Raw genomic sequence first — 22,386 nt, 5'->3', positions numbered from 1 at the left:
AAGCTGCACGGCAGTGGATGGCACTGAAACCTCTTGTCTCTAAAGGCAGAGGGAGGACATGTTGCTTCAAAAGCTATATAAAATAGTGGTACTTTGCTTTACTTTTAACACTCTACTAATAAAAAGCGAACTGCTGTTCAGGTAGATAGATAAAACAGTAGCAACAGGTTTGGGTTTCTTCTTCTGTGCAAAATTGTATTTTGGACAGTGATTTAATTCTGTGTATTACTTAACATGTTTCTGATGGGAGCGTTTGTATGTATTTGTGTGGATATATGCACATACACTCCTCAGGAGTTGATGCTCAGCAAATCTGCAGTGCTCATTAGAAAGAAGAATATATTTGACATTTGCCTTATTGGTGAATAACCTTATAAAGTTAATTTGAAAGGCAACACAAATACTTCTATACTACTTTACTGTATCCTTTCAACTGTCCATCACTCCAGAATGAACAGGCATTGGACAGTATTAGAACTTCTGTGGTCCAGTGCCTGAGCCATCTACTGCTGGTACTGGAAGGTACACAGTGTCTAAGGGTGCAGCTCATATACCTTGCTGAGACTGAATATCTGTACAGTTTGTATCAGAGTTTTAGCTAATACCAAATGGAAAACAATTTTTTCTTTTCTGACTGTTTTCTGATGAAATCCTAGTAAAGCCAGCTGAAAATCATCACTGTTCAAGTACTTAGTGTGGGATTTATTGAGGTACAGCTGGAACCATTCTTCAGAAAGTTTATTCTCTTCAAATAGTTGGAGAGCTGTTACTTCATCATGAGCAGTAGTCAAATACTTCTTCCAGTCTTCTTCCTCTTCACAGGCTTATGAGAATTTTTTTGTCTTTACCTCATCTTTCTTCCCCCCTTAAGTAATGAGAAACCTTTCCTACTCAGGTCTAAATCAGCATGTGCAGTAATTAAGCTAATTGGCAACATATTTGATACATTCCCTAATTACAGGTACAGAATTTCAGAGAACGACCTTTCTGCAAATTTTTCTTCAGTGAAAAAATGAAACACATTACACCCCACACAACTGTTGCCTGGTAGGACTGCTTGCAGGAGAATTTGGTAAGGTGACTCCCTGACTTCCTGCTTGCTGTGGCCACTTAGCACCATTTGAGTGTTTCAGTGAGGAGACAGTTCCAAGGAATGTTCTCATAGGAAATTTCCTGATGACAAAGTCTGGGCGGGCAGTGATGTCAGGAAAGAGCGTGTGGTATTCTGAGCACTGTAAGAGCACAAAAGCTTATAGAAAGCTCTCAGAAACTAATTTAATCTAGAGCAGCCTTGGGGTTTTACTAAGTCATGCAATTAGCCAAACCATCCCCTGGTGTGGCTTCTAATTAAATACAGAGTTCCTCCCCTCAGTCCCTCTCTCTATTTAGAGAGCAGCTTATGCTATCTGGTGCTCTCACTTTCCTATTACAATAGCTTTGGGAGGACAAAGTGTTATGTAGAAGCTGCATAATCCTGTTTATGAAGAGAGTAAGTTGGTGGGTTTTGGTGTCTGGGGTTTCTTTTTTAGTCATGATTTAGTGGAGAGAGTAGAATTTTCACAATTTAAATTGAAGTACTAGTAAAAACTGGTGATACACTACTTGCCATTGTAGAAGAGAGCTGAGCTGGACTGGTCTGTGAATGAGGCTGACTTCCATCTTTTGTTTTCTTCTTCAGCCTAAGTCAGGGGGAAAAAAAGGTGTGCTTTCTATTTTAATTTCATGTTTTCTGTGGGTTGTTGGTTCTGTGCATGACCCCTTTCCATCTAGCATTGTTTTGGCTGAGCCGCCTTGACTTATTTTTAATCGGTCTTTGAGTGCAGTTACCAGATGTAGTCTTCCTACAGGGAAGTAATTTGTTGCCTTGTGACTGGAAGGGAGTAACACTTAAGCAGGGACACACATATAGCAAGGAAGACAATGACTTCTAACACTGTTGAAATGTCAGAACATGACCTTTAAAAAGACTGAAAGAAACCAGAGGGCATAAGCCCTAAGGGATGTTTCTACATGAACGAGGGTGGGATTTGGCTATTTTTATATCTTATGAAAAAAAGGTGATATATTGCTGCCTTCAGTTATTCAGCCTATGGAATTACGCATGTTCCTCAACAGAGATCCCACTGTGCTCTGCTGAGGAAGGAAGAGTCATCTTTTCAGAAAGCAGAGCTGAAATTAAGTGTATGTTGTAGTTATGCATCATTTTAAATGCAGAAAAATCGAAACGTCCTAAAAGCCAAACAAGCAAATAACAACAAAGAAAACAGCAGCCCCCTCCCAAAACAGCCACACGGGTACTGTGCAGGTAAACTGGTCTGATAACTTCAGCTAACCTGAGAGAGAAGGGTTTTGTCTCACACCATATTGGAAATACCTGCATAGAGCAGGGGAGTCTTCTCAGGAGTTACCTGTTCCATGCTTAGATGAGAGCTTCAGAATTAGTATGTAATTCCTTTTGTGGTCACAATACAAGATAATAGTGGATTTTAGGTTATTTAGGGAAGCCAAAGGCAGAAAAATGCTCATAAAAACACTGAGATGCTTGAGGTATAAAGTAATCACTTTTTAGCTTGTATTGCAATAACAACTAGACAAAATTTATGTCATTTGTGCTGAGGAAGGATCTGCGTGCACGTGCAGCAGAGACCTATCGACCTGAAAGGACCAGCTCCCAAAACTTTTTTAGTGCACAGTCTGCTCATGCTGGTGATTCTTGTGGGGTGCTGTGTGCACTTTATCTGGCAAATTTTACTGGGAACATTTCTCCTGTTTCTCTACCCTGTATGAGATTCTTCACCTATCACAAGTATCTTCTCCAAAGATATTGCAAGTGAATCTGACCTGTCTTCCTTCCTCAGGTGGAATAGCAAGGTATCAAAATGACTTAAAAGATACGTGAAGTTCTTCGCTTTCAATGACTATGGTATCAGTGATGCTATTTGCTATTTATACAATTTAAAGCCCTTAAATCTTAAATTTTGTATGTGGCACCTCTGTGAACCATATGTAATTTGGGAGAACACTTCTAGTATGTTATTTTAATGCTTGTGGTTTCTTTCGCTTTTAGTGGTTTGTCTTGCTTGATTTATTCCTGGATGTTTCCTAAAGTGCCAGGCAGTAAATGTCCATATATTCTCTGATTTGTTTGAGCAACTCAAACCATTTTTCAGGGACCAAAAAAAGAGTCTTAAGTATTTGTAGACTTCATGCATAGATATGTAGAGAAGCTTAGCTTAATTTGTAGAACAAGAAATAGGAACATAAATTAGTTTAAGTAATCAGCATGTTTCTGTTCAAACTTAATTGTATATTTGTTGTCTACCAAATGCAGGTTTAATCCTTATCTTTGTTATGTAATAACACAACAGTTAGTGATTTGTGGATCATCGTAACTAGGCATAGCAATATTTCCTCAACTATTTTTTCCATTTATCCAGTGATTTGATTATTACTCAAATAGAACAATGAGAGGTAGCTGGTATGTTTAAGAATGCTTCCATATGAATGGCTAATGTCAAGCTTTAAATGACCTGCCTTTATTATGAACGTATTAGGTAAAAAAAATTCCAGTTCTTCTTTTACATGCCAGTTCAGTAGAAAGGCTGTGGATTAAAGTGGAGGCACAAAATAGCTTTTCTGTGAAAGTAATATGCAAAAGGTAGGATGGAGTTTAAGAAGAAAGGTGGGAGGCTTTAAATTTTTTTCTGTTTAACTTTTAAAGGGGAACATAATGGTTTTATTAGATTTGGTTTTTTTCCTACTTCCCTTTTATAGTGAAAGGGTGAAAAGAGGAATTTCCCTTTGGATTGACCTGAAAGAATTGGTGTTGGATTTTGATTAGTTTAGCTGGGCAGCTGAAGAATCAGTTACTCACACAGATTTAGAATAGAATATACTGAACATTCTCTGAATTAGCCCTACTGAATAAAATGCAGTGGCCAGTGCATGTTCCAAATGCAACTTAAATTGGGTAATGCCTTTCTGCTGGTTTTCTGCTTGCAGACAAATCCTGCCATCTGTCTTCTCTACCTAGTAGATACTGCTCTTTATTCTGTAGACATTCAATTAAAGAACTTCATCTTTTAATCTATTATTTGCAAGCAGTGACGTGAAGCATCAGTCAATTATACAACTGAAAAATCCATTTGGTACAGAATTAATATATACAACTTAATATGCTTGCTTGCTGTAAGATTTGCTCTTGACTACACACAAACATGGACACTAAAATGGAATTAAACTCTTTCCAATGTGCATATGGACTCACGTGTGCAAATATGCACGGAGGCACTCATGAGGATAATTGTTCTGAATTGTCGAGCCTCTAAGAGCTTGCTATGACAGGGACTTGGCTTTGTGCTCTTTAAAAGTGTGAATACCTGCTTGGCAGAAAGCATATCTGTAATTTGTTTTAAATGTAGGATTATTGTTTCTGAGCTTTCTATTATATGTTTTTCACCAATGCTCATGAAGTCTTTTGTTCAAAGCTTTTCAGTGGGACTAGAATTCAAAACTATTCATGTCCAAGTAGCAGGGATTTTTAAGTATCCGAGATAATTGCAGGGTAGGGGGAAATAATCTCGAGCTCTCGGTACCTCTTGTGCAGCTCCCCTGCAGTCTTTTATTGCTGCTGAGTTTCAGACACCCTCCAGATTCTCCAGGAGGATCTTTCCTGCAATTAAATGGCCAGAGTTCTCAACTCCACGTGTCATGGCATCTTTCTTGGAGGTTTCCGACTGTGACCCCCAGGTATAACATTCCAATTTCTAGTCAGGCTTCAAGAAAACAAGGTATTTAGCTGAGGCAGATTTTAACATGACCTTTAGAATCTGCGAGGAGGTGTGAAACCGGCTCAAAATTGACAGAAAAAACTCCCAAAGAAGTGCCAAAGAAAACATTGGAGACTTTGTCAGGCAGGAAAGAAAAAAAGTTCTAGCTTATCTTTCTATTTTTAGGTGTTTACAGAGTGTCAAACCCTGTAGCATCTCTTTCAGTATCAGCTTATCTAGAAACCACTTTTAAAACAGGTATGAGAAGGAAGAGGATGATTTCAGAAGGTGGAATCAGTTTCTGAATAAGACTTGGGAGGTGTGCACAGGCAAAAAGCTTTGTCTACGTTTAGTGAAGTGAGTGCTAGGTGAATTCAGGAGTTCATGCCCTTGGAGTTTGTCTGGACAGGGCAAAAATGTACTATAGGGCTATAAATTGCTAATTTCAATTCTCTCTGGTATACATATAGAGAGACAAGTTGCCATGCCTGATGCTAATAGAGCTAGCTGAGCATCTGTAAGCATGCTACATGCCTGCTATAAGTTTGAAGTCATTCAGTGGTCAGAATAAGACTCCTGAAAAACTGCCTGGTTAGTTATTCTGATATTTGTGTGCCTTTTTTTCGGGCACATTAATTTTTTGAGGGACCTTAGCTTTCTACTTAGTGTACAAGGAGATCAGATGGATTGGGAATGTGTCAGGGTTATGGATGTACCTTGTAGCAAAGAGAAAACTTCCTGCAAAGGGTGAAGACCTTGTGATTCAGAAGCTAATAAGAACATGTCAAGAAGGTTCTTAGAAAGGCTGTAATCATTAATGGAGATGAGTGTTTGGGGAAGGTTGCTGAGATATCCTAGTGGTTGCTGACAGATTTGCACTGTACGTGTTATTTTAGATCAGTTTTTTCAGGACAGGAATTAAACCCTTGTTTCCTGAATCTTTTAAGCAGGAGGACCCCATGGATTCGGGGTACTCTTTTCACAGTGTGTCTATACCAGAGACCATTGTGAAGAGTAGAAATACCCAAGAAGCAGTGTTAATTAGCTCTGTTAGCTGTGTTCTGTGCTACCCAAGTCAGAATCTTTCTTCTGTCTGTGCTTGTGTGTATGCATGTGTGTATTCTGTGGTGCCTTCCAATTTCTAGACTTTCCAGGTACAAGTGCCCATTAGTATCTTTACTTCCTTCTGAGAACACACTCAAAGATTTTAATTTGAAATTTCTTTAATGAATGTAAATGGGTATGTATTTAGTGAAATATTGCTAGTTTTATTGACATTCCTGCAAATCTACTGCACATATCAGCATTATAGTGTTATTTGAACATGAATTAAGAAGAAAAAAGTCTTTTTATCTTGTTAGTGAATGTAGCAATAGAAGATCAATATTGTAATTGTTGCTTGTACAAATTCAGTGTTAGGCACAGAGCCTACAGCAAGATGTAGAGGTATGATATGGATTAACAAATTAAAAATTAATTTAAAAAACCACAACATACTCTGGAGGGGCAGAAGGATCAGCCAGCAGCCACAAACACTGTTGTGCTGCAGTTCACATTCTGCTGGAATTGGGTTAGGATATACAGACATGACTTGTCTCTTGAAAGGCTGGCAGCAGAAACTGGCCTATTACTTCTGCTGAGCCAGGTGTTAATTTGAGGCTTAGAATTTTTTTCCTGCCATAGGTAATAGGCCTGGTGGCAGAACTGCAGCCTCCACAAGTCCCTGGTATCCTTGCAGAAAATGAGGGGAGAATTTTGCACACGTTTGAGGCAGAACATGATTGATACCTGAATAAGGTCTGTTTAAGCAGTGTAAGGCTGTTCCATGCACAGTCCTGTATTTCTCTCTCTGTCATGAGGAATTTGGCAACTGATGTTGGACTCCTGGCACTCTGCACTCCCTCACTACCCAGCCTTACTTTCCTTTTATTGGTTCTTAAATATAATTACACCAGAAATACTATTTAAGTCCAGATATCTCCTTTGCAACAATTTCAGCATTCTAAGTTTGGTGTTTTTTTTGGATTCAAGGGGGGTGTGTGTGTTTTTTGAAATTTTTATATTTCTTCCTCTGCAAGCAGAGGCACAAGAGGGGAGGTTGGGAAGGGAGAGACAAACCATTGCCACTGAAAGCCTGAGAAATCTTTCAGTATGTTAGACACTGAAGTCCTTGTCTCTTAGTTTGTAAACCGTTAGGGTCCCTTGAGCAATAACTGGATAGCACCTAGCCCAGTAATATTTTCATTAAAAGGAGATTCTATCTTTTTATGGTTCATTAAATAAATGCATTGAAATTGAAAAAAGGTCAAGAGATGGTGCATGTCAGGATGGCCCAGTGAGTTAGTGATGAAAGCTCAGTGTTTGCTGCAAGCAATGACATGCTCAGGGGACTGATGCATTTTATCACGTCTAGTGCCTTTTACTCCTTGCATCACGTGCATTTGATGGATTGGGACAGCCCTCTGTGATTATTGATGTTTTGTATCTGGAGTGTCAGAAATACTTTCCTAGCTGTTGTCCCCCAGTAGTTAACATGACTGTGGGTTTGTTGCATTTCTTTTTTTCCTGGTTTTCTTACTGTAAACTCTGTGATGCCCATCACTGCTTTGCCCTTTCATGTCTGGCTGACATCAGATCTTGTGTGAATAGGTGCCATATCCTTTTATCTTAATACTGTTCTTTGTAATTATTACTTTGCTGCCGTTTCAGGTGGCAACTTGCCTTTGTTATTTGATCTTTCTCTGATCATTTTTATATCACTTGGTAATATAAAGGTGTATGTGTTCCTCTGCAGCCCTTTTATTTATATTATTTTTTTATCTGTCTATCAATGTGAGTAATAAAATAACTTCAGGATTGTTCATCTCTCTCCTAATGTCAGATGAGGTGTAGTCTGTCCTGACATCAATGATTAATTTTACAAAAGTTTCTTCAAACTTCAGAAAATGGGATATTCAGAGAAAATATTGTCATCAGACTGCAGGGCTGTTGAGAAAAAGACCTTACCTGACTGATGATTAGGCCTATTAAGGCAACTGGAATTCCTAGATTGATACATAAACTGGGAGTACAGTCTGCATCCTTGAGTGTGTCCAGGATGAGCATGTGATGGGATAAATCCATCACTCCAAATAATAAAGTAAAAAAGTGCTGAATGAGTGTATGACTTTTAATGACCTTTGCAGTCATGCACAGAAGCTTATGCACACTGGTTGTGCATGCCAAGATCAGATGCAGAGCAGCAATAACTTGGGGAAAGGGGGGTGTTGGCAGCTTGGAAACAGCATTGGTCTCAGAGAAGAATGATAATTTCCCAAGGATGAAACAGTTGTAGAGAATGTTATAAAGTGAAGCAGGCAGAGCAGTCTGAAATGCTAATAAGGAAAGGACTGAAAAAGAAATTGGTGACTTTTGGCTTTGAAGCCATTTTTCTTTTTAAGTTCTTTCAGCTAAGTCATGCATTTAGGTTCCAGGGTTCTATTTTTGTTTTCCTGTTTGTGACACACTGATTTAGCCACATTGCTGTTCTGTTGGTACTTACCCTTTAGAATGATGATATTTGTTACTGAAAGCATGAGACTTTTTTTCTTTAAAAAACAAACAAACAAACCTGTTCTCTAATGATGTTACAACACTGGGAGTTAAGATTTGGGTTCCTGCTGCCAGGTAGGCTGGATTCTTTTCTTTCTGTTCTGGTATGGAAGATAGATGCTGATACTCCTCTTCCAAGCAAGCAGCTGAAGACTGATGGGAAATCAGTGCTCTAGTGTGGATAGTGACAGCAATGCATCAGTTGTTATTTCAGCCTGAAGTATTATACAGCTGTGCAGAGAATGATCACTGGACATTTTACGGCTGCATAGAGAATAATATGATTGCTGAACATTTTTAGGTATAATAATGTCTTTGTAAGGAAATAGTTGTGAGAAATGGGTCCTGTTTAAGACAGGAAAACTTACCTGTTGCACTGCTCCTGTGAAGCAGAGGCAGGAGCTCACTCTCATGCTGGATCTCTATGCTAGAGATGTGATGGCTCAACCTCCTCTGCTACCTGTTTGTGGCAGAGATGCTGAACAAGAGTTTTCCTTTTTTTTTTTTTGGCTGATATCTTAGAATCATAGAATATCTGGGCTGGATGAGAGACCTCCAAAGGTCATCTAGTTCAACCCCTCCGCCAAAAGCAGGGACATCTCAAACTAGATCAAGCTACTCAAAGCTTCATCTAGCCTGATCTTGAGTGTCTCCAGGGATGGGGCCTCCACCACCTGTCTGGGCAACCTATTCCAGCAGCCTAAATACATGACAAAGTAGGGGAAGACTACAGGAAAAGCTGGCTGGTTCAGTCCTCAAGTCCCTTTACATTTTCAGGCTATATTAAAAAAATCATTTTTGAAGTGTTCACATCAAGTACTGACTACAGAGGGGAACTAGTGATTCATGACTGGTTTGTAGCCCTGAATGCATTCTGGCTTTACAGTAAATTCTATCCCTATTTTGGCATCAGTTTCCAGTTCTTAAAACTTTATCCCTCAACTTCAGTTGTAGATTCTTTCAGGCAAATACTGCTCCTGATGAAGCTTGATTTTGGTTAAGACTTTTGGTTGCAGAGCTAAGAAAGGTTTAATAATATAATTAAACAGCCGGGTCAATGGGAAAATGAGGTGCTAACTAGGGAAGAAATGTAGCCTGTCCAACTGCATACCAAGTGGTTTACTTCTGGGTGCATATAACATAGTATAAACTAACAAAAAATTAACCTTGCAGCTTTTAGTTTAATTTCTGGTCAGGAAATAGCTCCAGCATGTAATTTTCAGTGTGGATATCTGTGGGATAGATTAATGTGTTTATGGTATCTAGTCATTGAAGTACTTTCCTGACTCTGTGTTGCTGCACAGATTAGGTGTGTGACTGTGAAAATGGTTTCAAAGAAAACCATCTGCAGTAAGATCCTGGGTGGGTTTGTGGATTTTGATCATGTGGTGCAGCGTGGTTTGTCCTGTAGGTTTCGTCTGTTGCCCTATGATGCATCTGAGCTCTCAGTGTTCTTTACAGCCTATTGCACTGTGCTGTACCAGCCGTGCTCCCTCCCTCTGGACATCTGCTGAGCACCACTGGGAGGTGTTGCCAATGAACAACTTCATTGCTTTTAAACAAGCCAAAGGAGCAGCTGCCATGAAGCCTGTATTGCCTTTCCATCCCAGATCAAACCCTCCCATCCGTTTGTCACTGTGTCATCAGGCTGCTCTCAGTAAAGATAGATAAAGTGCTAGCTTTTTATAATTCTCAGTAAAAATAGCACTTAATCAAAAGCTTGCAAATGCAATGCTAATTGTTTTAAACAAATTGAAGCTGCCACAATACTGACGGAAGAGGGAACAAAGTCAGTCATCCCTGGAAAGCTCCAGTTTTGTCTATCCATGTGTGAACGCTGTGCAGAAAGATGGTTGAACCTAGGAAAGGAACATGACAAGCAACCAACAAATCCTGTAAAATGGAAATAATCCTCTTCAGATATTAATGTAACTCAGTCTAAATTGACTCTGTCCATAGCAAGTGACATATCCTGGCAGAGTAGATCATCCCTCTGTTAAGAACTGCTTGAGATACACCTGGGGATAGTTTTCACTGTCATTATAGCTTAGCTTTAAACTGCCTCATGCCATGTGAGTGTTAGTGGATTCAGCCACTTAACTGGCTTAGGACTGAAATGTCTTAATTTTCCAAAAGCGAGCATGAAGTTCTATTGGAACAGACATCTTTGGGACATGAGTTTCCAGATTTGGAAAAAGATCACAGTACAAGATTTTTTTTTTTCTTCTAGAGATTTTAGTTTTGTTGCATAACAAACCTAGGAGAGCAAAAGTATTCGGAAGATTCAAGGGGAAGAGCTGAAACTAAGAAGGCCAGACTGAAAAGAGCCACTCATCTTAATCCTCAACATACAGCAACAAATTTCATCTACTGCATTACCAGTCTGAGTCTGCAGCTGGTAAAGCATTTTTCCAAGAAGCTGTTCCCTTCAATCTGCAAGAAAAAGGCTTTTTTCTTTTTTCTTTTTTTTTTTTTTAAATAGTAGCATTATCTGATTGATTGGAAGAGTGTTTTATTTCTCATGAATGCTGGATGATCATGGATTGAATAGTTTTAAAAATAAAGTAACTGTTAGGGCAATGAAGTCCTGAGGATCTGGCAATATAGAATGAAGTTAGTGGTCTGGCAGATTTCTGCAATTTTCTGAAACCATGGTCAATAACTTTGCAGTAAAACTGAGCTATGAATGGTATTTTTGTCATTGACTGAGAGCTGCTGTTACATGATATTAAAGAAATAAAGATTTAATATTTTTAGCCCGACTGCAGTGCAAAATGAATAGCCTAATGAAGAAAGCAGTATAACCTTTGGGAAGGCAAATGCAGCATGTTTACAATGTCGTGTTCAGGGATATATCACATGTAGAAGCTTTGGCTGTGCAGGAGGAGACTATGCTGCTTTTCTCTCGGATTTTTTCAAATTCACTGACCTGCAAAACATTTGCTTCTTTCATCAATGACAAGTATTTTTAAAACAGTGTCAGTCAGTGAAAGATTTACTAAGGAGAGAGGAAAGAAAACCACCCTGCTACAGCATCTCTTCCTGGGTGGCCACTGATTGAAATCCTCTACAAACCATTCACAGCATGAGAGGTCAAATACAAGCGTAGTTCTAAGGGATTGAGAAATAATAGCTCCTGGCATAAGCACAGCATCAAAATTAGATTTTATTGGTTTGCTTCAAACTGTTGGGGATCATCTCCTGAATCCAGAATGCGGTAACACCACCCTGCACTTGCAGTGGATTGTCTTCACCAGGCTGCCTAGTGAAGCATTTCACTCCAGTTGAGGGTCAGCCCCTTGAGATTCAGCGGTGCTGTGAGGTGTCCCTTGCTGTGCTCCTCTGGAAGAATCTCTTCCATCTGCAATGGGTCAGCTTAAGATAAATTGATCTTACAGCTTGCCTCAACTGATAATTCAAAGTCGAGTGGATCTCTATGGATCACAGTAATCAACATTCACATGGACAGATTAAAGTCCTCAAAATTTGTTTTAATCTGGTACCACAGGTTTTGCTGTTGGCACAGAGCATGGCATGGTCTGTGCTGTACATCCACACATTAGTGTACTGTACTCTGGCACTTGGGTGTTCTGCTGCCAATTCCCCACGTAGACAAGCCTTCAGACAGAGTGATACAGTAAAGATCAGTTGCAGTTCCCAAATTTAAGTATCCATCTTTTCTCTTGACGCTGTTTCCTTAACAACACTTCAGGTCCCCCACCCATCCTTTGTTTTGTTTGACATATTTAAACTGAGAGATTCACTGATTAAATGTTGTCTTATTTATTCAGGTGGGTTATTCCTGTGGAATTTTGATTGCGATGGTATAGATCTGATGTAATGGGGTAAATGATACAATTGAAGTCTTTAAAACTCCACTTTTATGCTGGGTTTCAACCAATAACACACAAAATTGTAATCTTCTGCAATTCTGTCTTTGTGAAAACATGCATAAGTTTTACAAAAATAGTCATGGCTGCAATTAAGGGTTCTGATAGTTGGTTTTGTTTTTAATTTCCTATCCTTCAAAATCCTTAATAAACTTTCACGGTCAGAATCCAGATGGTACTGCAGAGCTCAGTGTAGTTTTTGAGAATTTTTTTCCATTTGTGCTGATTATAACTCTCCCCAGATAAAAGTGTAAAATTGTTTGAATTTTTGGCCTTTGGCTGTTTGCAAAGCTGCTGTCAGCTTCCAGCATAAGCCAATTCATATTCAGTGCACATCCACAGCTTGATGGTAGGGGGAAGTGCAACAGTGAGCAGACCAGTTTGCCATTGCCCCAAAAAATTAGAAAACCAGTGGACCCTCCTCTGTCTGGTGAGATTGTTTCCTTTTTTTAATAGGCTGTTCACCTTCTGGTCGTTTTTATTGTAAGCTTGTGTTGCTCTCCTATTCTGAAGATCTATAAACTCTGAGGTATATTGTCCTGTGGAGATGGGGAATACAGAGGAAAGATTTTTAATCCCTTAGATAATTAAGTACTAAAATAAATGATTAAAAAATTATGAGATGAAACACTCTGTTAGTTTTAATATAAAAATAATGTACTTCTCCCTGTGGAATGCAAGGGAGGGAGCTGCAATCAAAATAAGGGAAATAAAAAATTGAATACCTTGAGCTTTTTGCTTCTCTCTGAGTTGCCTCCTTGATGTCTCACTGTGTTTAATGGTGCTTTGCCAAGCTGTTGGGAGGAGTACAAAATGAGTGTGGAATTTATAAATGGGACATTAGATGGAGGAACGATGTTATGGGCTGGGTGATCTGAGGAGTACAACAGCAGAACAGATTTTGCCTTAGGGCTGGATGGGAGAGATGTATCCCTGCAACTCTAAGTACTACCAAAGCCATTTAGAGTTGTTAGGAATCTTTGTTGGGGGATTATCTAGAAAAAGGTCTTTAAAAACTTCATCTGCTCACAGTGAATATCTGGAGAGAGAGAGTGGGAGCTGAATGCTGGAAGAGCAAGTCTAAAATAAAGGATGTTTTTGCATATGAAGAATCTCTGCAGTTTACTCATGATTGAAAATAAGGAGAAAAGCCTTGGGTGTGACTTCCCTTAAATCCAAACAAGATCTAAACTGAATTTTCCAGCTGTAGGGATGGTGGAATTCAGCCTTTTATTGATGTCCTCAGTACACGTCATCATTTGAGACTGTAAAATGCGACATTTTCCTAATTCTTCACATTGAATTTATTTCCAGTTCCATGTGAGATTTAAGAGTTGACATTAATTAAACGTTCAGAAGTCAGGTTTTATTTTAATTCTTTACTGGGAGAGGAATTTCAAGTTTTCAAAGTGGAGAGAAAGGCTTCCTAAGCTGTGAAACACTTTCCTGAAATCTTTTCTTCCTGACCTCTTTAGTTCTGAGATTTGTTCCTTCTATATTACAGCTGAATGATGCCCACCCTCATCTAGCACTTGTTTGGTTGTTTGGTTTGTTGGTGTTGGTTTGGTTTTTTTCCTTTGGTTTGGTTTTAATAGCCAGCTGGTTTTGCTTTTCTGTAGAGACAGTTCTTTGCTCATTTTCCAGTTTATTGTTTTGTGTTATCTTAGTGCCTGGAGACCTTAAATGAGATCACAACCTTGTTATTGTAGGTGATGCTCTTATATAAACAGTGAGATAAGTCTGTTGCATTTGCAGTCTGCACAGACAAAGGGTGAGGGGAAGTAGTAATAACTTTTTTTTGTTTTCCTGAATATAGAACAGAAGAAGTGACTTGTCTGAGATTGGACAAAGTCTGTGGCAGAGTGAGAGCTCCTGCGTTAATTCCTTTGTTGTGGAGGTGCCTTGACTGACATGCTGGTTACAGGTAGCATTAGTGTGGCTTCCTCTCCTGCAAAGGTGGTAGATAAGATGATTGTTGCTTTGAGAAGTATTTTTCAGGTTGTTTTTGGTGAACGCTTGCAGTCTGAAATCAGAGGGGTTTAGGAATTAACAATTCCTTCCCATAGTATTGAAGACAACAAGCTATTCTATCCTGTGCTAGGATTTGCAGCAAATTGCAGTACAGAAATGGTAGATTGGTGGTCAGGAGTAACTGATGTCAGTTCAGGCCACCACAGTACTTGAGCAGAGAAATATTTAGGTCAAATGCCAAACAGAAAGTAAGGGTTAATAAAGCAGTTTTGGACTAAATCTTGGGAAACTGGATTGCCTTTGAATGCAGTCTGTGGTAACCCTTCATCACTTTTCTGAATAAGGGTAAGGATTTGAATTTTCTATGGGAAAAATGCAATTTATCTCACAATTGGGGTATGAAGTCATAAGCACAAAGGTCAGATGTTCAGCCAGGAAAGGTCATATTGTATTTGCATCTGTACTTTCTAACAGTGTATGCCTTTGCTCTTTGGGACTGACAGTTCCTAGAAAGGATGGAGAGCTTATTCTTTAATATGATAGCCTGCCTCAGGTAATTGCTCGATGGCACAGTTAAAATAGATATCTTGCAGTAAGAGAGGCTCAGTGTCATTGCAAATGTTCTTTCAATGTGCAGTGGTGTACAGCCTACAGATAATGCAGCTGTATTAAGGAACAATGTAGGTTAGGCAACACAGTGGCAGGAATCTGGACAGTTATTTACAGGAAAAAAACTCATTTTGTAGATGAAGTGAAACAGAAGGGACCATAAATTGGATACAAATAAAGCTCCTTTTGAAATACTCTGTTACCAGAGTGTTGGTTATTGTGCTAACTGTTCTTGAAGTAAAATTCAGCTTTCTGCAGGAAACTGCTTAAAGTCCACACGTTGCTTGAGAGTGCTGGAAAGAAGTTGGTAGTGAGCTCAAGTGGTCCATGTGCAGCGTTGGGTGTAAAATCCCTTCACTGGTTTCCTGGACAGGTGCAGCTTGCTGTAGTGAGCAAATTCCTTTTTAAATGTGCCTGTGCAGTCATCCTGTGCTGCAAACGCTGACTGGGTAGTTTTGCTCTCCAGTAATAAATGTGTATTGCAAGTGAAGATGTGACCTTTGGGATGGGTAAACCTACACAAGCTATTTCTTTTAATCTAGCTGCCACGTAGAACATATCATAACCTATTGTTTTCCAGGCTAACTAGATAAATCATCTACCTAGGCTCTTTCTGCATGGATTGATGATGCTTGCTACTGCTAGTAATACCAGCAACAGCACAGTCAATTCCCTCAATAAAGTCAGGGAGATTATATCACAGTATGACTTGAAGATCTGATCTTTTAAACTCTCCTTTCCTTCCAACAGTGACTGAGAGTCGAGGGATCCTGGAGAGTATACAGAGATTTTCTTTACTGCCAACTTACTTGCCTGTGACCTATCGTATCCACAATGCGGATGTTTCCTTCTTTCTTAAGGAAGCCAACCAGGATATTATGAGGAATTCTAGCCTGCAGTCCCGAGTGGAATCCTTTCTGATCTACAAATCCAAGAGGCCACCTGTGTTAAATGCCAGCTATGGACCTTTTTCCATTGAACAAGTAGTGCCCCAGGACTTAATGTTGTCTTCAAATCCGTTCGGATCTACTAACAAGTTCGCCTTTAATTGGAAACTTCAGGCCTTCATCATGCATGACAAAATTTACCTGAGCAAGCCCAAAGTGCAGGTCCTGTTCTACATCGTGGGCAGGGGTTGGCGACATCAGCACGGAGCGGCTGCCCTGCCTGCGGGTGTTCGCCTTCCGGGAGACGCGGGAGGTCCGAGGCAGCTGCAGGCTGAAGGGGGACCTGGGCCTGTGTGTGGCAGAGCTGGAGCTCCTGCCGAGCTGGTTCAGCCCCCCCACGGTTGTTGCTGGCCGTAAGAAATCGCTGGATCGGTCTGAAGGGAGCCCTGTGGAGCTTTACTATGCCATACAGCCGGGAGAGGAGAAGGGGGAGTGCACCAAGGAGGACGTGAGGAAAAGTAACGGGATCCGAGCAGGGCGCAATGACATCGACGAGTCGGGACCTCCCTTGCAGAGGATTGGCAGTGTATTCCTCTACCAGACACATGCTGGCCCTTCTTTAAAGGAAATGAGATTGGATAATAATATTGCCATCCGGTATGCACCAAAGACTGTCAAGCAAGGTGACATTTTGACTTTCCTTGTGTCTGTTTCGAACAATTCAACAGAAGATCAGTTCACGCTGAGGTAAGGCTGAGCTGTGTTCCGTTGGTACCTTGTCTTTTTGGTTCTCTGCTCTTGGTGTGGGAAGTCACTTTCTCAAGTACAAATTGCCTAACGATCCTACAGTTGCTGCTCTACAGAAGTTGTATTGCAGTTGTTTGACTCAACATTTCTCCTGTTGTTCAGTCTAACATGAATTGTCTGAGATGTGGTCTCTGAGTGAGAAAGGCCTTGAAGTTGTCCTCTGAGCTCTTCCTATAAAAATCAGTAGACAAGTAGAACTGAGAACTATATATGTGCTAATCAGAGATAACATTTAAAGTCTCCTGAGCTGGAGTTGTAGTGCTCCTAATCTCTCCTTGAACTCATGTTAAGATTAGTAAAGCTCAGATCTGCAAAGGTATTTATAGGTAGTGAGCAAGAATTAGGCATTTAAGTAGGATTTATACACTTAAACGTATCTCCCTAATTTATAAGCCTGGCTCTGTTTTTTAGGGTGTTTGAGGTTCCTAAGTGTTACTGATATACCAAAACCTTTTAGGAAAATGAAAAACACCTGAAGGTGGTGGTGGTTGGGTTTTGAATGTAACGTCAAATGCTGCAGTGATTTACTTCGTAGCTTTCCAAGCAGTGGGGTGTTACAGCGTCACTATAACCACCACTGCAATACAAGAAAGAACAGCAGAGACTGTCAGGCTGTACTGTGGCAAGCTGTGCCTTTTCTTTTTATGTTTGCCACTCTGTGTTCCAGCACTATTATCTAGGGTTGTGTGGCTGACACATGGAAGATTGGTGTGTGTAGAGCTGATTTCATTCTTCTATTCCTTGCCAATGACTCATGTTAGATCTTTTAGAACTGGAGGTAAATGTAGTACTCTGGGTTCTGAGATCAAGAATGACTTGTCTTGGGTGCTTGTGCTAGAAACGATCATGGGTGCCAGAGCTCACAAAGGCTCACAAAACATACCTCCAAAAGAGGGAGGAGGTGCATCACAAGAGGGGGCTGTGAACTCCCCACTCTTGCAAATGTCAGAATTGTAGTGTCTATGTTCACTCATATGATCATCCTGCCATGACAAGTACATAGCTAATTCAGTTTTCAGTGATTACTAATTAATTTATATCTTCTGCTGGAAGGAGAAAAAGCAGCTACCAGGTAAGAGCAAAAATTGAGCTTGACAAAATGCTTTGTCTTAAATTATTTTTTAGGTTGGGAGACCTTAAGTGATAAGGCTCTATTTCAGGACTGGAAATCTTGCATGTCAGTCTACTTATCTATAACTAAAGGATCTTTAAAGATCCAACCCAAACAGTTCTGTGATTATTCTATACAGGTTCTTTTTTTGATATGGTCATCTAAACAAAAAGCTGCATTTGTGGTATGCTGCCTCTTCTGATTTCAGAACAGACTCCAGCTGGCATTGTATAAATGCCATCAGAGACTTCTTCTGTAATCTGATCCATTTTAAGTCTCTAAAACTTTAAATTCTCTTGGTTTGTAGAGGTACAGGCATTGGGTTAGGGTAGACTGAAAGAAACTTCATCCTGTTAGAATATGTAAATATGAGGGCACGAACAGATGTGTAAAAGGTCCTCTGCCCTGTCAGTTGAGGTGGAGCAGAAATGGCCCATTCGTGTAAATAATCAATAAAATGATCAGAATATATAGGAAAGGATAACAGGCCTTGTCCACTCAGGCAGAAATGATGAGTCTAAGGAAAAAAAAACACTTGAGTATGGGGAGAGGAAGAGCAGTCTCTGGCTTAAAAGTTGAGAGGTTTCTCTCTGTGTTCCAAGTGATCCCTTTTTCCCCATACAACGTATGGATTTTCACAAACCGATGGCCATTGAGTGAAGACATGAGATTTCTTCTTGCAGACACAGATTCAATACCAAATAATCCTCTGCTCCTTCCCCCTTCCCTTCCCTCATCCCCCCAACTCTTTAATGAGAAAATATTAATTTTTTTTTTCAACCAGTCTCTTATTTTTAGAAGTTCTACTTTGAGTGGCAGCAAGACTTGGAACTGTATTCACAAAGTGAGGCCAAGGGCTGCTGGCAAAATGCTTTTACCATTGCTTTTGCTCCAGTGGACTGGAAATCATGGCTTGAACAGATGGAAAATATAGCATATACAGGTCAAAAAGGAAGAAACAGCCATGCAAACAAACAAAAGTCAAAAACTACTCATCACTGCTGAATATTTCTTGTTTCAAAACAATTCTTTAAAGTAAACTCTATCTCCTTTCTAACAGGAAATTATATTCAAGGGCAACATTCTAGAAACTGCTCAATACTAAAACATACAGGGAAAGGTACCTTTGGGTTTTTTTCTCATACTGCTGTTCTGTGCAGTGGAAGATTTAGAGTATTGAACATGAAACTGATGGACTGTTTTTAATTTTGTGAAGGAGTTGGACTATAAGGGGCCAAGATCTAGGTTTTGTTCTTTAATGAACTGGAGAAATTAGACATATTTGTCTTGAACCTGTATGGGTGTGAGAGATAGCAGAGAGGAAGGAAAGAGATAAAATGTAAATGAAGGATAAATATGGAACACTGCTGTAAGCACCAGGCTGTAATCTTGGACTGGAGCACTGAGCCTTAAACTGACTGATTTCTCAGCTTATTTCACATGCTTGCTTCCTCTTTGGTCTTGGCCAAGTCACTTAATCTCTCTGAAGCCATTTTATCACTGCTAATATCATCAATTATTCGAAGATGACATGCTGTGTACAAGCAGTGAGCAGTTATATCTTCCCAATGAAGCAGAATTAAATGCCTTTATGAAATAAGTGATTGAATGCCCTGTGCATTTACCCTATTACCTTCTCTCTTTTTGAATGTAAATTAATTATCCATTGTATTCTTTGTAGCTGACCACATGGGAGGGTTGTGTGCCAAGGCACAAATCGTGTCATACATCCTAGTCCAAAAAAAAGCTGTGGTAGAGCCCACAGCCATGCCCTCTGAGCCGCCCTGGACATGCAGCCTATGCAGTCCCAGAGACTGTTTTGTTGTGGTTTTGCATGCTGATGACCAGAGAAGGCTGAAGACTCTCTGTCCTTCCCACCAAAAGGTGCTGAAAGATCCCCAAAGTTTCTGGGAAACATTTGAGTCTATTTTGTTTACTGTTTTTCTCCACATTTCAAGATACATACATTCAAAACTGCAATTGAAAGGAGATCTTTATCTCAAGTTTTTTGCCAAGAATGGAAAACATATAAAATATTTTCATGGCAGTCCTTCAAAATGCTGTCAGGAATTAACACTTCAAAGCTTCTTGCATTATGCAATTACAATTCTTGTTTGCTGCAAGCCCAAATTATTAACTGGTTATTAACATTGTGCTGTGTTACATTACAATTAATATGTGTAGGGATGCCATATTTTTCCCAACTTAGGAACATGAGTTTTCTGAATCTACAGGGTAGATGTGGTTCTTTTTAATTAGTGTATTTTTGCTGAGCCTAATAAATATAACCTTCTTTTTTGTTTTGAAGTTGACAGTATTGATGCTTTCTGCTTGCAACCTTTTAAATTTGTTTTGCTGTTTCTGAAGATGAATCAACAAAGAAATTATGGAGATGGAATTGCCTTAAGGTACTTAATGACAGGCAGAGATATATTAATGAGTGAAAAAAGTAGCTTTTTTTTTTTACAGCTATTCCATTTATAATTATACTTAATGAGTCCTTTGTGCCAAATTATAGACATTTATTAACCTTAAAGAGGTAAATGAAGTTCTGATGGCAGCTCATGATTATAGATCCTCTAGCTCCCCAAATCTGATTTTTTTTTTTTTCCCCTTGAAAAATATAGGAAAACATTCTTTTCATTTCTTCATTTTGAAATGGAACCTGGGATTCCAGAGCTTACCAGGACATTGGGAAATGCACCTAGCCCACAGCATGCACTGCCTGATGGTCAGTCCTACCATTGTCCCCCAGTAATAGTGTTTCATGCTGGAAACTTGCATTTAAGGGCTAAACTACCCAGAAGGGGTCAGTAAGGACTGGTCGTTGGTAACGGGAATTTGGATATGGCTGTGTAAGAGGGCAGAGCTTTTTAGGCTTCACAAGCCCTGTACATTCATGGGTTCTCTCCAGAGCTGCTCACACATTGGCTCAACACAGGGATGTGGCTTCCTGGCAGTTGTGAGCTCTGCTGGGTGGTATCTGAGGGGAGAGAGCTCACCTCCCACTGCTGCAGCCCAAGGTGCAAGGGTTATGCCTGAAGTGAGCTTCCAGGGGCTGGTGTAAGTACCTGCAGAGTGAAAGTGCTCTTACTGTTTTGCCCTCCTACAGCAAGTGGATTTATATGCAAAATGCACATTTTACAAACAGTTCTTTTTTGCTCTCCAGCCTACCTGGAGCTTTCACTCTTTTCTCTTTCCTGGGAACATACTTTATTCCCTGCTGAGATCAGCTAAGTTGGTATTGTAGTCCGTGATGACTTCATTGCAAGCATGGGAGATGATGGTGAGAAGTGAGAACATGTATTGTGCAGCAGAGGATGTGTGGGAGTCCAGAGGAATATGGGAATTGTGTGTTTTGGAGTGGACCTTTCCACTGATGTTTTAAGGCCCGAAATTGGAATGACTTTGTATGACAATTTAAATAGAGAAAATTAGCTAATTGTGCTGTCTGCTTAGCTCTGCTTTTTCATTTATACACGTGACCCAAAGCATTCAAGAGATGTTTCTGGAGTGGAAAAATAAACTCCAAAAGAGGAAAGAAAACCTTGTGATTGACAGAAGCTGTTGGAAGCTAGGCGATGAGCTTTACTATTTCTAGATGCTATTTTTGTGCTTTTTTCATACTTTTTGTTGTGACATGGAAGTCTAAGACCAATCTAAAAAGAGACTTGATGCTCCATAATCACACCTAAATGGAATTCGGTTACCTGGATTCAAGTGAGCAGCCCTCCAGAGTGCTGAGACACACGGGATAGAGAAGTGATCTAATAGCTTCAGAGGCAGAGCATGCTCCTCAGCCATGTGTGTGCTACCTAAGTGGCATCTACTCAAATGTGGGCCTTAAAGTCAGTAGGCAATATCAGAGAGGGATGTCTACTTCATCATTTGTGTAGATCTCTACATGTGGTCTCCAAACTTAAACCTTTTAAAGCTAGGCACTGGCATCTGTCAAATCAAAATTCTTGCATCCAGGGTGAAATCGCTGAGTGTTTGATGGGGATGCTGAGCTCTGAAATGAGCTTTCAGAGGAGTCACAAAGTGTGGCACACAAGGTGATGGGGCCAGTGGTGAGCCTGCTGCTGCGTGGTGGATTGAAAGAAAGGAGAACCTTTGGGCATCACAGCTGCAGCCAGAGGAAATTGGGGACAAAAATACATGCAGCCTCAGGTTTTGAAAATTGAGTCCCTAGTCTTTGCTTTCCTCATCTGCTAAGAAAAAAACTAGTAATACCTGTCTTAGTAAAATGTGCTGCTTCTCTCAGCTGAGTGAACTAATCTGAGATCTTTGGTTAGGAGATATTCAATAGATGCAAAGGACAGTTATAATCCAAACCCCACAGGTCACTTCTGCAATAATGGCTGATTCGCTTATTGGTTTGAATTCTGTTTGTATTTGAGAGAGAAATACATCCCATCAGCAATGAATTGGGACAGTCCTGAATTATTTAGTGTTTTATAGGGTCTTCTTTTTGGTGTCTGCATTTTCTAAATCAACATTAAAAATCGAAGGAGAATAAACTCTTAAATGGAAAAGATTAGGATTGGGTTTCCTGTTTAAGAATCCTGGCTTTGTTTCTCATGTTCTTTCATGTTCATAGCATTACATGTTTTCTTTAGCTGTTGCTGCTGAGCAAGTAGCTATTGAAAAATCTTTTCATTTGGAGGAAATCCAGTTTAGCTTCTCTGGCACCAACAAGTGGCCTGGTTTTATACTGTTAAGTTGCTCTACACTATCCTAAACTATATATA

At 39.8% G+C, this 22,386-nt stretch overlaps 1 protein-coding gene across 1 annotated transcript in view; it reads left to right on the top strand.

The window, feature by feature from the left end:
- The window catches only part of LOC103777191 (transmembrane protein 132D-like), a gene marked incomplete at its 5' end in the record, with an annotated part of 247,145 nt that overhangs the window by 41,239 nt on the left and 183,520 nt on the right, over window positions 1–22,386 (top strand). Inside the window, 2 exon segments of the mRNA XM_008944733.1 lie at window positions 15,581–15,968; window positions 15,970–16,464. Of these exon segments, the coding sequence (XP_008942981.1) occupies window positions 15,581–15,968; window positions 15,970–16,464 (883 nt within the window).

Source organism: Merops nubicus, unplaced genomic scaffold (assembly GCF_000691845.1).
Source record: "Merops nubicus isolate BGI_N331 unplaced genomic scaffold, ASM69184v1 scaffold9277, whole genome shotgun sequence".
Taxonomy (NCBI): domain Eukaryota; kingdom Metazoa; phylum Chordata; class Aves; order Coraciiformes; family Meropidae; genus Merops; species Merops nubicus.
Note: the sequence above shows the minus strand (reverse complement) of the source record. Positions and strands in the feature narration are given on the sequence as shown.